Source organism: Periophthalmus magnuspinnatus, chromosome 8 (assembly GCF_009829125.3).
Source record: "Periophthalmus magnuspinnatus isolate fPerMag1 chromosome 8, fPerMag1.2.pri, whole genome shotgun sequence".
NCBI lineage: Eukaryota > Metazoa > Chordata > Actinopteri > Gobiiformes > Gobiidae > Periophthalmus > Periophthalmus magnuspinnatus.
In genome coordinates, this window is record NC_047133.1 from 22,780,213 (window position 1) to 22,792,577 (window position 12,365).

Consider the following 12,365-nt stretch of genomic DNA (forward strand, 5'->3'; position numbering starts at 1 on the left):
CTTGTGAGATTTTTTTTGCCATCTGTTTGCTTATGGCTTGGACAAAAATGGCTTAAAAGCTGGTGAGTTACACCTCATGGGCTGCAGTTCCAAATGACAGCACAATTTATGCATAATTAACTATCTCAAAATCTCATCTTTGGAACCAATATCGTGTCTCGTCTTGTGGGAATTGTGTTCGGTCCTATCCCTAGTTACATATTCCACAAAGCCACGATGAAGAGTTCATTTGAGGCTTCAAGGATCTCCTCTTGACAGTGCTTCTTATATTGGAGGGATTCATGTCTCCATAGGCCCTGACTCCTAATCTGTCCCAGTCTTTCGGCAGCTGTAGTCTCAGATCTGGTTCTTGTGTCTTTGTGGTTCATTGTGATGAGAGCGCGCTGGGCCGGCTGCATGCGCACTGGATTATGTGGAAAACAGACGTCTGCTTTTTGAATTGCTTTGCTGAAACCATAGAGTATACTATATAGGGCAGGCTCTGTAGAGAATGTATTCTTTGTGCCCTTAATGCTGATCTGTGGGCTCTGTTAAATGTAAATGTAAAATCCTTTATCTGTGGAATTCCAAAATGTCTTCTCTACTTTCTTCATCAAAAGTTAAATTTTTCTTAACTTTAATCACATTTTTAAACTATAGTCTACTCTAAAATGGTTATGATGGTAATATAATGGCCGTAGAGCGGTGTATGAAATGCTTGATTTTGGCAGCAGAGTGGTGTGGTAGTTAGCACTGTGTGTAGTTTGCATGTTCTCCCTGTGTATGTTTTGGGGTTATTTGGTAGTGGTCTTGGTTGAACTCTTTTAGGTTATATACATTACATTTTGAATAGATTTTATTGGACCAAAAACTAATGCTACTCTCACCTTCCATTTCATTTTCTGCTTATTATCTGTCTGTATTTACAATAATTGGCCAAAAGGGAATAAAGTAAAGTGCCTTTGAATGTTTTTCTTTACTTTGAATGCATTTATCACAATTCCATAAAAGCGGTCCTGTCTGAGTGTTTTGGGCATCATGGTGTCTTAGCTGGCTGTATGTGACTGAATTAGGTTATTGTGCTGATTAAATTTCCAGAGGGAGCCATCCTGGTGCAAAGAAACATCACTGGCTAATTAACAAGACAGTCTCCTGGCATCTTCAGAAAAATGACAGCACTCTCAGGGGTCTATCAAAATCTGTGCTTCCAACAGAGCGGTCTGTAAACAGTAGAGTGACTACATAATAAGCCAATAATGGAAGTTTGGAATTTCCACGAAATCAACAATGTTCCTGAACCATGATTCATTCCCATGATTCTTTTTCAGGTTGTAACATTGTTTACCATTGCAAGATAGGGTCAATGCTTTGTCATGTAATACACTTATACAGTTCTGGCATGCAGTTCAGGCAACTACTGTCTGAAGCATTTTTCTATTTGGTAAGAAAATACACCGTTGGCTTTCTATAAATTATCATTTTAATTAACACTTACAGTTTGGTATAATGAATATCTATTATATGTTGAGATTTGTATTTGCTCCAATCCTTTACAAAAAATTGTAATTAATTACGTAATAAACATTATTGTTTAACTTATTACGTGTAGAGCCTCAGAGACAACCATCACATGATGCACGTTCAGTTCTGACAGTTACAAACCAACAAGAAAACATTAGTTTTGCATTAGTAGTAAAATACTATCAACAGTCTGTGGTGATTTAGTGAAATAAAAAGCAGGTGTTGAATATGTTTGTGCAGATATAGATAGTATGTATTGTGCTTTAACAGCCTCATTCCCACTTGAATCATGTGAAAACAACTTTGCATTTCATTTTAACTGGAACTTAAGACCAAAACTAGCATCACTTTCTATATGCATTCAAACTTGGACACATTTTTCTTGTATCTTCAATTAAAGTAAACAATCTTTACATGTCAACAACAAATTACCAAACATCAGACCAAGTTCAAAGCAAAAACATGTCTTTTCAAACCAACCAGAGTATGGTTAGCCTTAAATTCCATGGACAACATCAACTGTGCAAACTACACACTGGCTCCACATTAGTTCAGAGGTTCTCGTGTCCCTCTCCTCTTTATGGGTGCTAAGGGTCCCATCCACAGTCTACAGTCTCTTGTTACCCCTCACACTGTCACCTCAGTCTTACTGTTGGTGACAAAGTACGGTTGGGGGGGCATGTAGCGCGTGGTGTGGAGCTCCTTCTCTATCACACACAGTTTCTGAGGGGTGTAGACTTGTCTCAGGCCAAGTGTGTCGCGACTGTCCCAGGAGCGGAGGAGGGCGGGGCTGTTGTTGCTGTAGTACAGAGACTGAGAGCTGTGACTGCGTGGAGGGCGGGGCTTGTGTCGGCTGTGCTTGAGAGAGGGGTGTCGGGGTGGGCTGTATGGGTTACTGGGCTCCACATCCTCCAGAGACTCCATGGGCAGGCCGCCTTTAAGGGACATCTCCAACGACTGCTGTCTGAAGCTGTACAGGTTCACCTTCTCCGCTGAAAACACGTCAACAACAAGCTTTTCAGTAACACCAACTGTAATTGTTACTAACTAAAAGTAGGGTTTGGTACACTATATATATTATTTAGATCACAAATTTTGTCTGTCTAGATATAAAGGAATGCTTAAATGCAAGTACGAGTGCAACAAAACAGGTATTGTTTAAGTACAGTACAAGGAAAAAATGTAAAGGTATCCAGCCGCAAGATTTAGTTCATGACCAGTTAATTGGTTGTTTATAGTATTTTGGTTAACATCAGTTAGTGAGTAATAAATGCAAAGTTTCACCATCAGTGTTAACTCATTATTAGATTATGTATTGGATTAGATTTAAGTATTTGACCTTAAAATCTTGAATCTTGAACTGAAATCTAAAACCAGGAAAAACTGGTACTGGTTAAAATACACACACACAACATTTTTTTCCTCACACATCTTCTACATTGTACTAGTGTTCGATTTATTCTTTTCTTTTCCATTTTAATCAGATGTGTGAACAATATTAAACATAAAATCACTTACTAATTCCATAAATCATCTCGTATCTTCACTGAGACGCCCAGATAAATGTTTTAACCTGGATGAGTAAGAATTTTCACAGATACCTTACGCCTACAGAGTTTGTCTAAAGTAAGCCTTAACTTTCATGATTGTCGATTCCGCCACACAAGGTGTTATTGTGTTACTTGCACCGCTAAACATCAAACTTCAACACCCCAAAGATAGCTCCAGACAAAATATTTTTACTCTCACTTTTAATCTGCAAAGCGTTCTTCTTCCATCATCTCTATTATTACTCATCAAAAGCCTTCTGCATAAGCTTTTAAATGGTTTTGATAATAGGAAACAGACTTCTATAAATATTCTCTTGATGCCACTCCATGTCTTTTAATAGCAACAGGATTAACTAACAGATTTCTGGAGATTTGAACCATCTGTATGTGTTAATTAATATTTGGATGGCTTTTAATTAATAATTTCTGCTTACCTACAGCCTTGAGTGTGGCGTACGTGTTGATGTCTTTGACTGGCAGCTGGTGGTCATAGGGGCTGGTGAGGTCTGGGACGGGGTAAGGCTGTGGTATTAGTGTGGATGCTTGGCTTGAGTTATTCAGTTGGTCATTGTCTGTAAAATAAAATAAAAGTAATCCGTGAATTTGTACATTATAACTGGCAGTTAGTAAATGCAGATCATCTTTTAGTGCAATTTTGTATCTTCATTTTAGGCGTGAAAGATGTAAAAAAAAAAATGCTAATATCTAAATTGTTGTTGTTTTGGAGAACAAAAGCAGATAAACAGAAATAAAACTAAAATAAAAGCTGTAGTATAATTTAAAACAAAGGTAAATAAGGTTGTGTCAAGCTCTGTTTCTGACCACACATTTTGATGCATGATATATTGCTATTGATATATTGCAATAAATAATAATACTGAAGTTTTTGTGTCCCACTGATACAGTTAAAATAAAGCAAGATAATCCCAATAAACCATTTTTAAATAAACAATATCATTAAAAGGCATGAGCTGCAACAAATAAATAGCTGACTGAAGCAATAATTAGCCATAGAAGTAACTTATTCAACACCCTACAGCTCAAATCTTTATGTATTACAACAAAAATCCCCTCAATTTTGCAAAGAAAAAGTGCCCACGATAAGTGCTGAGCCCAAAAACGAAAGGCCAGATGCTAGGTCTCATCTTTTTGCAGGTCTTGTCAGAACCAGTCTGAAGTGACCAGTAACTAAAATTGTGCAAAAAAAAAATAACAATATGTCAGATTCCATTTGTTGTTTATGGGGCTTCATGTCCAACAGGTGGTCATAATAGAACAAGACGGGCAACCATACTTTTGGTCCTAATTATATCACATCATTTACAGGTCCTATATTACACCAAATTAACTCTTGTGAGCTTTAAGTCAAAAACATATTTGTGGTTGCATTTTGTTTCATTCACACATGCCTGACTAGCCCTTTATTATTAGTACGTCTCCAAAGCTCAAAATGCTCTGTTCCACCTTGTTATGTCATGAAGCGGTAGTTTTCACATTTCGATAGCTGCCTTTTTACATTTTAGGTCAGTAGAGATTGGCAATTCCAGGGCTGAAATTATCCAGGTGATTCTAGTGAAGGTGTGTGGAGTTTAAAAACATAGTAGAGCACTTCCGAATGTGTGAATGAAGCAAAACACAACTCTAGGTATGTTTGTGATGAGGAAACAACACTATAACATAGATCGGGGAATAGCATAATATTGGCCCTTTAAATCACTTGACTGACCACCAGAAAAGCTACACAGTACACCTTTAAACAAGACACACTTTGATATTTAGTGATGCGTCCCCAGTGCCACTCTGGGTAAAGTAGACCTTGCTTGGGTGCCAGCTGGGAAGCCATGACTGTTCTTTGTAAGACTGTGGTAATCCTACAGGAGACATCTGCTAAATTAAAGGGTTAGTGGTGAACAGACTGGCCCCCTGCCTACTGCACTGGCATGACAGAGCACACAGATGTTCACTGTGTCCATGGAGCTTCAGCAGTCTGCAGCACAACTGTGAGATTAGTACACAGAAATAGTAATTTTGTTTAAAGGTACACTGTTTAACTTTGCCAATGGCAGTTCTGCCACCTGCTTGTCTCCATGAAAATGTTATTTCTTTGCCTGGAATGTTCCTCTGTATGGCATTAAACGTATTTATTCAGTTACAGGTGGTTTTATCGCACAAAAATACCATGAAAAAGATGATAGAGTCTTGAGTGGCAGGTAGCTTCTCTCTATGGAGATAGATAAGTTTAATGCCGTACTGTGAAACAATCCAGCCAAGCAAAAACATCTCCGTGGAGACTAGCAAATGTTAGAATCTCTATCAGAAAAGATACATAGTGCACCTTTAAACCTTTTAGGTCAATGCTCTAAACTGTGTCTGATAAAAAAATAAAATAAATAACACAAAAGTAGGTTAATGAGGCACTTATTCCCCACTGGTCAGTAGCGCACTTGATCATGCTAATTAGTTAGGAAAGTCTCAAACTATCAATGCTTAAACAACGCAAAAGACTTTAAGTATTACTCATGTTAAGAGATATTTTAGATATTTTTATAGACATTCACTTTTACACGTTTTCCTCAACTTTTATCATGTTAACCAGTCATGTGTCATTTTTCTATTAGTACAATTAGTGTAGAATTTGTGATTTGTTGGTATTTGGAAAGGCTTTAAGTAAAAGGAATATATAATGTACATTCAGTTTTATTTTTTTGCCTACACACATGGATTATATGTTATTGTATGCTATATATGCTAATATACAAATTAGACGGAATGGTCATTATTAACTCATTATTATACACATTTATCCAACCAGGTCACCGTTTTTTAGCTCAACTTGAGACCTCGCATTCAAAGTGATGAGATTGTACACTGCTCTGCTCCAGTTTTTTAGATTGATAAGTAGGGCACAAGGACACACTTTGATGTATGTGATCTAGTTAAAGGTCACATCTATTGTCAGTGCCTTTTTACAGAGCTGAACACACAGTCTCTGAAGTCATCTGTCACTACCTGCATATGGAGACAGATGGAGATAGGTTTCATTTGTTCTTTGTTGTTGTCAAAGTCATGCCAAAAACTAGGGCGCGACTGCAGACTCGTAAGGTTAAAGACTCCATGGATGAAAGTTAGCCAGTCAATACTCCAGACACTCATAAAACATTTAAAAGTGTATTTTGGGATCAGTTTGCTCCAAAATGGTACAAAGAGATAGCTGATATTATTTACTGACAACCTGCTTCGAAGCTATTAGTATTCCTTTGTCAAGATAATACCTAGTTCTCCATATGGTATATCTGGTATAATTATAATTATGGTATAATTAGCAGCCTCTTTGTATTTTTTCCACTTTAAAGGTTCTATATTACACAAAATGTACTCTTGTGAGCTTTAAACCATATTATATTGTTGTTACCTCATCAAAAATATATCCAGAGTTGTGTTTTGTTTCATTCACACATGTTACACTTATAATTAGCCTGTCTACACCTCCAAAGCTCAAAATGCTTTGTTCCACCTTGTGATGTCATGAAGTGGTAGTTTTCAAGTTAACAGCTACGTTTTACCTTTTGTTCAGTAGAGATTGGCAATTCCAGGGCTGAAATTGTCAAAATGATTCTAGTGAAGGTGTGGACTTTACAAACACAGTGGAGCCCTTTTTGTATTACCACATGATGATGTCACAAAGTGGAATAGAGTGTTTTTTCAGTTTGAGAGAAGAACTCAGTCTAAATATGCAGGGTTTATGTGTTAAACATGTGTGAATGAAGCAAAACTACACACACAACTACAGGTATGTTTGTGATGAGGAAAAACATACAGAAAATAGTGTAATCCCTTTAAGAATACACAAATACTTGACTTGACATTTACTAAAATATGTTATTGGTATAACTAGGTAATTCAAAGAGACTGAATATGTTGTGTTGTTTATCAGGTTATTGTTATTCTATTCCTTGTATTTCTGCAAGGTATTGTGGGTGGCCAGTGTCGGCCTCTGGAAACACTGAGACAGTGGCCACTTTAAGCTGACATTGAGAGGTTACTCACTATTTTTATTAAGCCTGTCAAAGTTATACAAAATACTGCATGCATGAAATATAGTTAGTTTATTTTTAGTTAGAACACTGCATCAAAATAATATAATATTTTAAGTTCATGAAGCATCCAGTACCAGGCAAAAGTAATTGTTTAATGTAAAATGGTGTGTTGGTTTCAGTTGTAATAAGATGTTAATTAAGTGTGGTTACGTTAGTGACAGGTAGAAGCCAGTTTGTCTGCACAGAGCTGTGAGCTGTCACTACTTATTCTCCTGAAATGTTTTTGTTTCTCTGTAGAGGTACGGGGTAGGTTGTGGTGTCCAATGTGCTCCCACTGTACTCACTGCTCCTCCCAACTGTGCCCATGTCTGCGCTCCTTTCAAAGGCAGCTGATGTTGTCAAGTGGCTCCGTAATTCTTTGTTTAGAATAGAAAATAATTGGTATGGTTTAGAATGTCTTCAGAGTACATTTGCATTTACACACACACACACCTCTCTTTTAGCTCTGTTATTTTGAGATGCAGGTAGAATTATTATACCACATCAGCTATCAGCTCAAATTTTTACCTAAAATAATTAAAATGTATGAAGGATTCAGGTGCATGAAAGTTGTTGCACTGGTGTCTGTTGGTATCGGGTAATGATAGTTACCGGTACTCATAACCTAAATATTGGTATCCACTATATTTTATTACCTTTAGTGTGAGTTTTAAAAAGCCACGTGTTTGTCAAATACTAAAACATTACAATTGCCTAAACGTATTTCTCGTGACAGCAGCTATAAAAGTTAATATTGTTTTTTTTCAATTATAAAAAATCAGGTCTAGTCTAGCGTCGTCGTCTCAGGTGAATTAAGTGCTTCAGGGCCTACAAGAAAATTGGATAAAACAGGGGCATGTTGATTTCTTTGGTCATTAAATTGTTCTTATAGGTCAAGTTTTTTTAGAAGGAGGACATTTTTATTGGGTCTACATTTGTTAAAATGTGTGCTGTCCAAATTGTTATTTTATTCATTCATGTTTTTCCCTTTTTTTAGTCAGTTTAGCCTTGTTTTGACAGGTTTAGTTCCTCCTTGTTAGTCATACAAGAGCCATGATTAGAAAAAAAAACAAAAAACAGCTTTCTAACTCAGAAACTCAGACCACCTGATGAGTATGTGAATGCATCATTACACCTGTGTTACCATGAGAACAGTCAACATCTTTGACAATTTCAACTGAAATTTATAGTGCTCATAATGTTTTATATTGACACGTAAGATAATGCACTCTACAGGTGAATTTCTAAATCCAGTCCCAGTTTTGATTTAATTTTAGATTCAAGAGCAGTAAGCAGAAAGACACAGGCAATCAGTGTAATCAGCGCCTTCACATGGATCAAAAACAGCCTCTGATTTTGATTGCTTCACACATTTTAGAAAATTTAGACCTGTTGACTGTTTAAATTATATCTTCTCAGTCCACTCCATTCATCAAGGACCTTTATGCTCTGATATAATACAAATACACATATGTATCTCAGACATATTGTATCATCACACAATCTCCGTAATCAGTCAGATGCTGCAGGGAGGTCTTCAATGACAATTTGTTGAGCCATGATTGGTTTAATAGAAGCTGTTGTGCAATGTGAGGTGTGTAATGGGTTAGTGATACAAGTACTAGGTTTCAGGTTATCTGTACCTCATTGAAATCTGCATTCTAAACAGCTGAATATTATCAAATGCTAGATTAGTTTAGACTGGTGGTGTAGAGCTCCAAAACAATTGCTCAGTTGTGTTGTATCAAGAGTGAGGAATAATAAAACACAAAAATAATAGAACAAAATAATAGAACATTCATACTTACGCAGGCTGTTCATTCTGCTCTGTAGATTCTCATAGTGTTGCCCAACTGCACCATCATTTTCAGAGTGGTGAATCACATTTGCAAGAGCCCTGGAAAAGTCACCAACAAACCACACGTTTCTGTTTACACTTAATTGCCAGTGACAAGACACAAGTAGGCTGTAGGATTTTGTACCCTGGATTTTTACAGATAGAAAATGTGCAATGATGCCTGCACATTGAAAAAACTCTATCGTCTTTAATATGCTATGTCAAATAGTCTGTGACTTTTACGCACCACAAGTTCAGATCAACTTTACGCGTGCGTCGTACCTGGACATGTTTTCACGGTTTGGCCGGTGCGTCTTCTCCAGACCGAGTTTGGTGAAAATCCCTATTAGTGCCATGATGGCCACCACTCCGCAGATCACATACACGATCAGGTTAGTTTTATCCTTGGAAGCGTCAAGAGCCACGTCTACCTTTGGCGGTGGTCGTCCTGTCATCATCCACGGTGGTGTGTCGTAGTTCTTGCAGGTGGTTTGGTCCAGCCGTGAGCTTTTGAATGCACAGCAGAAGCGGAATCCACAGGTGCCGCAGCAGTACAAGTAGTTTCCCGTCCTGCACACGAACGGCGGGTCCCATTGACCCATCACGTCGTAGTACCCCCGACATTTATCCTCAGTGTGTGGAGTCTCCGACGTGTCGATCTCTACAGAGTCGTTATACCCGATCAAAAAGTCGTCTTCTGTGTGACCCGGCTCGCCCTCCGCATCGCACACCATGACTTTGACCAAAAAGTACACGAGCAGGTGCTCTGCCACGCGCATGCTGCCTCTCTGTTTATCCAGCTGTGGAACACAGGAGCCGTGCGTAAATGGACCACATCCACCGCTGCTCCGCTTCCATGCGTAACGTACTCGCGCGCTTTTCCTGGGAGAATGTCTCCACTTCTGCCGTGCGCCCAGAGAGATGCGCTCCTGAGGGGGGAGCGCGTGAGGCTGTGCCCCTGGCTGTGGCACTAGGCGCACAAATCAGACAACAGCGCTAAATGAGTGAACAGAGAGAGAGGAGGGAGCGCAGCTACTGAAACCCAGCCCTAATTACAGACTTTGAGCCCTGTGTTACTGTGATAACAGAGACATGCGCAAGAGCATCCTCAAGTTAAACAAGTTATATATAACTCAACTTAACAATTTATAGACCCCTTGTAAATGGTTCTAGATTTTAGCTTTGATCGTCAAGTTGTTTTACACATTAACTAAATACATTGAATCTAATCATGAAGTTGAAGCTTTGCACGTTGTTGGTCTCAAAGAAGGACAAAATACTCACTCAGCCACCTCAAAATAACTTTGTTTAGATTTGCAAGAATACGTTTCAATACATTACTACAAAATCGTGCATGTAATGGTCAGTAGAAGTTGTATAATAAAATGAAGAAATGAAGAAAAGGTCACAGTGTACACAAATCATCTCTTTTCATCTTTGTATTTTTGTTTTTACAATATTTTCTTATTCACATGTTATAAAGTCCAGCATCAGCACTCTCTGCTCAGCTCACCATCTGACAACAACAAAAGGCTTTCGGACTATTTTTAGGCCAAACATTTTTCAACATCATGAATCATCAGAGGATTTACTATTTGCCACTTTTTTGTGTGGTTCATTTATTTATTATTTTGCCAGCTCCCATTATATTTGGAACATTGTCCCTGAGGGAGAGTATTTATGTATATTTGAAAGATGGAGGATCATTTATAAGCTGTACGGTTGTTGAAAGGGATGACTTTTGTGGAGAGATTTTTATTTTTTCATCATAGTTGACGTTATCAGAGCATCTGTGTTTGGTCAAGATGACATCAGTAAAACACAGGCATTAATGCTGGCTTTATGATTTAAAGTACAAATATTCTAGCCTTATTATTGATGATTATGAAGAGACAAGACAAATAGATAGATATATTTTATTGATTCCCAAGGAAATTCAAAGTCTAGTATTTTGCCTAACTTTCTTCATATCTGCTCCTTTCTAATCATGGAAAGGTTTATTGTATGTATTGCATCTGAGTGAGTCTGATTTACACAAGAGGAACAATGAAAATGAACATAAACAATAACCCCTTGATTTTACAAATACAGTACAGTCTTTACTGTCTTAACAATATTCATCAGAATCTGTGTTACTTTGGGTTAATGTACCTTTATATTAGTAGAATTTGAAAATATCAAAGCTGTTAATTGTTGGCATTCAATAAAACAGTCCAGCATGATATGCATGTGGCCTTTGCAGGTGCATCTTGGCCGTGCGCATTGGCAGAAATCACAATATGGTGGTACGTTTGAGAAGGAGGAGCAGGTGGCCAAAAGGAGTGCTGTAATTCTGCTGCTGCACAGAGAGAGTCTAATTAACTGTTCACACAAAGGAAAGAGTTTTGTCAGGCTACCAGAGCCAGGGTGGTTACAGTGCACTCATAGAGTCCATTTTGGAAAGACCTGTTAATTGGGCATCATGCTGTTAAGAGACATGCTATAATGAAGTATGGTTCTGTTGCGTAAGTAATTGTCTTTTATCTGGGGAAAAAAGACACTTAAAAATTTGAAATCTTGGGAAAAAAAAGGAAATGAATGAACAATTATTCATCTGGTTTTAGTGGTTTTATAAGGGCAAGCGTGTCTTTGCCTTTCACACTTCTGGTTAGAGGAACTGTATGTAGCCTGCACTCTTACAGTTTTAAAAAGTATTACAATCACAACTAGTTTTTGCCACAAGTATGTCACCAGTCAGTGTTTTACCTTTTTTTTTTTTTTTGAGGGGGGGTTAAAGAGTTAAAGAGTTTGAAAGTTGGATGGGGGCTAATCTGGTTCATATTGGTGGGTATTTCTCTTGGTGGTGGGTCATCTTCCAAGTCAAATAACAGAGGACACAATAATAGCATTAATTTTTCCCTTTTTTTTTTTTTTTACAGTTTAAGATCTTTTCCCCATTTTCACCATAATTGTGTCTAAAATTAAAAACAATAACATTTGAGTTGAACATTACATCTACGCCTCAGATAAACTCTTGCAACTGATGCTATTTATTACTATTTAATCTGTGAAGGATGCAAAACGCTCCTGACAGTACACCATTCTTGCAGCTGTCACGCTTTGTAGCTCCACCATCAACTCCTTTCACTAATATAGAATGACTGCACAATATTGGCCAATGAGACGAGGCCGACACACTTTCTCATGACTATACATAGATTAGAGGGACCAGCTTTTTGCCTCTCAAAAAGAGTCATTTGTAGACGCAAGTAGGACACCCTTCTCTCTGTCCATAGGTTTTCAATCAGTGCTGCTACTCACCGTGACATTTTCGTCCACAATCGAGAGGCAGAGACGTTGTCATGGTAACAGGGAAAATAGCCAGTGTGGTGGAGAGCGGGGCGTAGCTGATAAAGAGCTTGA

General features: G+C 37.9%; 1 protein-coding gene across 1 annotated transcript; it reads right to left on the reverse strand.

The window, feature by feature from the left end:
• Positions 1-1,439: 1,439 nt before the first annotated feature.
• On the reverse strand, positions 1,440-9,926 carry shisa9b (shisa family member 9b). The gene is made up of 4 exons (XM_033971102.2): positions 9,246-9,926; positions 8,935-9,023; positions 3,485-3,622; positions 1,440-2,492 (listed from the first exon to the last, which is right to left on the reverse strand). Exons 1-4 carry the CDS (start codon positions 9,740-9,742, stop codon positions 2,128-2,130), a joined length of 1,089 nt encoding a protein of 362 aa, XP_033826993.1. The 5' UTR covers positions 9,743-9,926; the 3' UTR covers positions 1,440-2,127.
• Between the last annotated feature and the right edge of the window lie 2,439 nt (positions 9,927-12,365).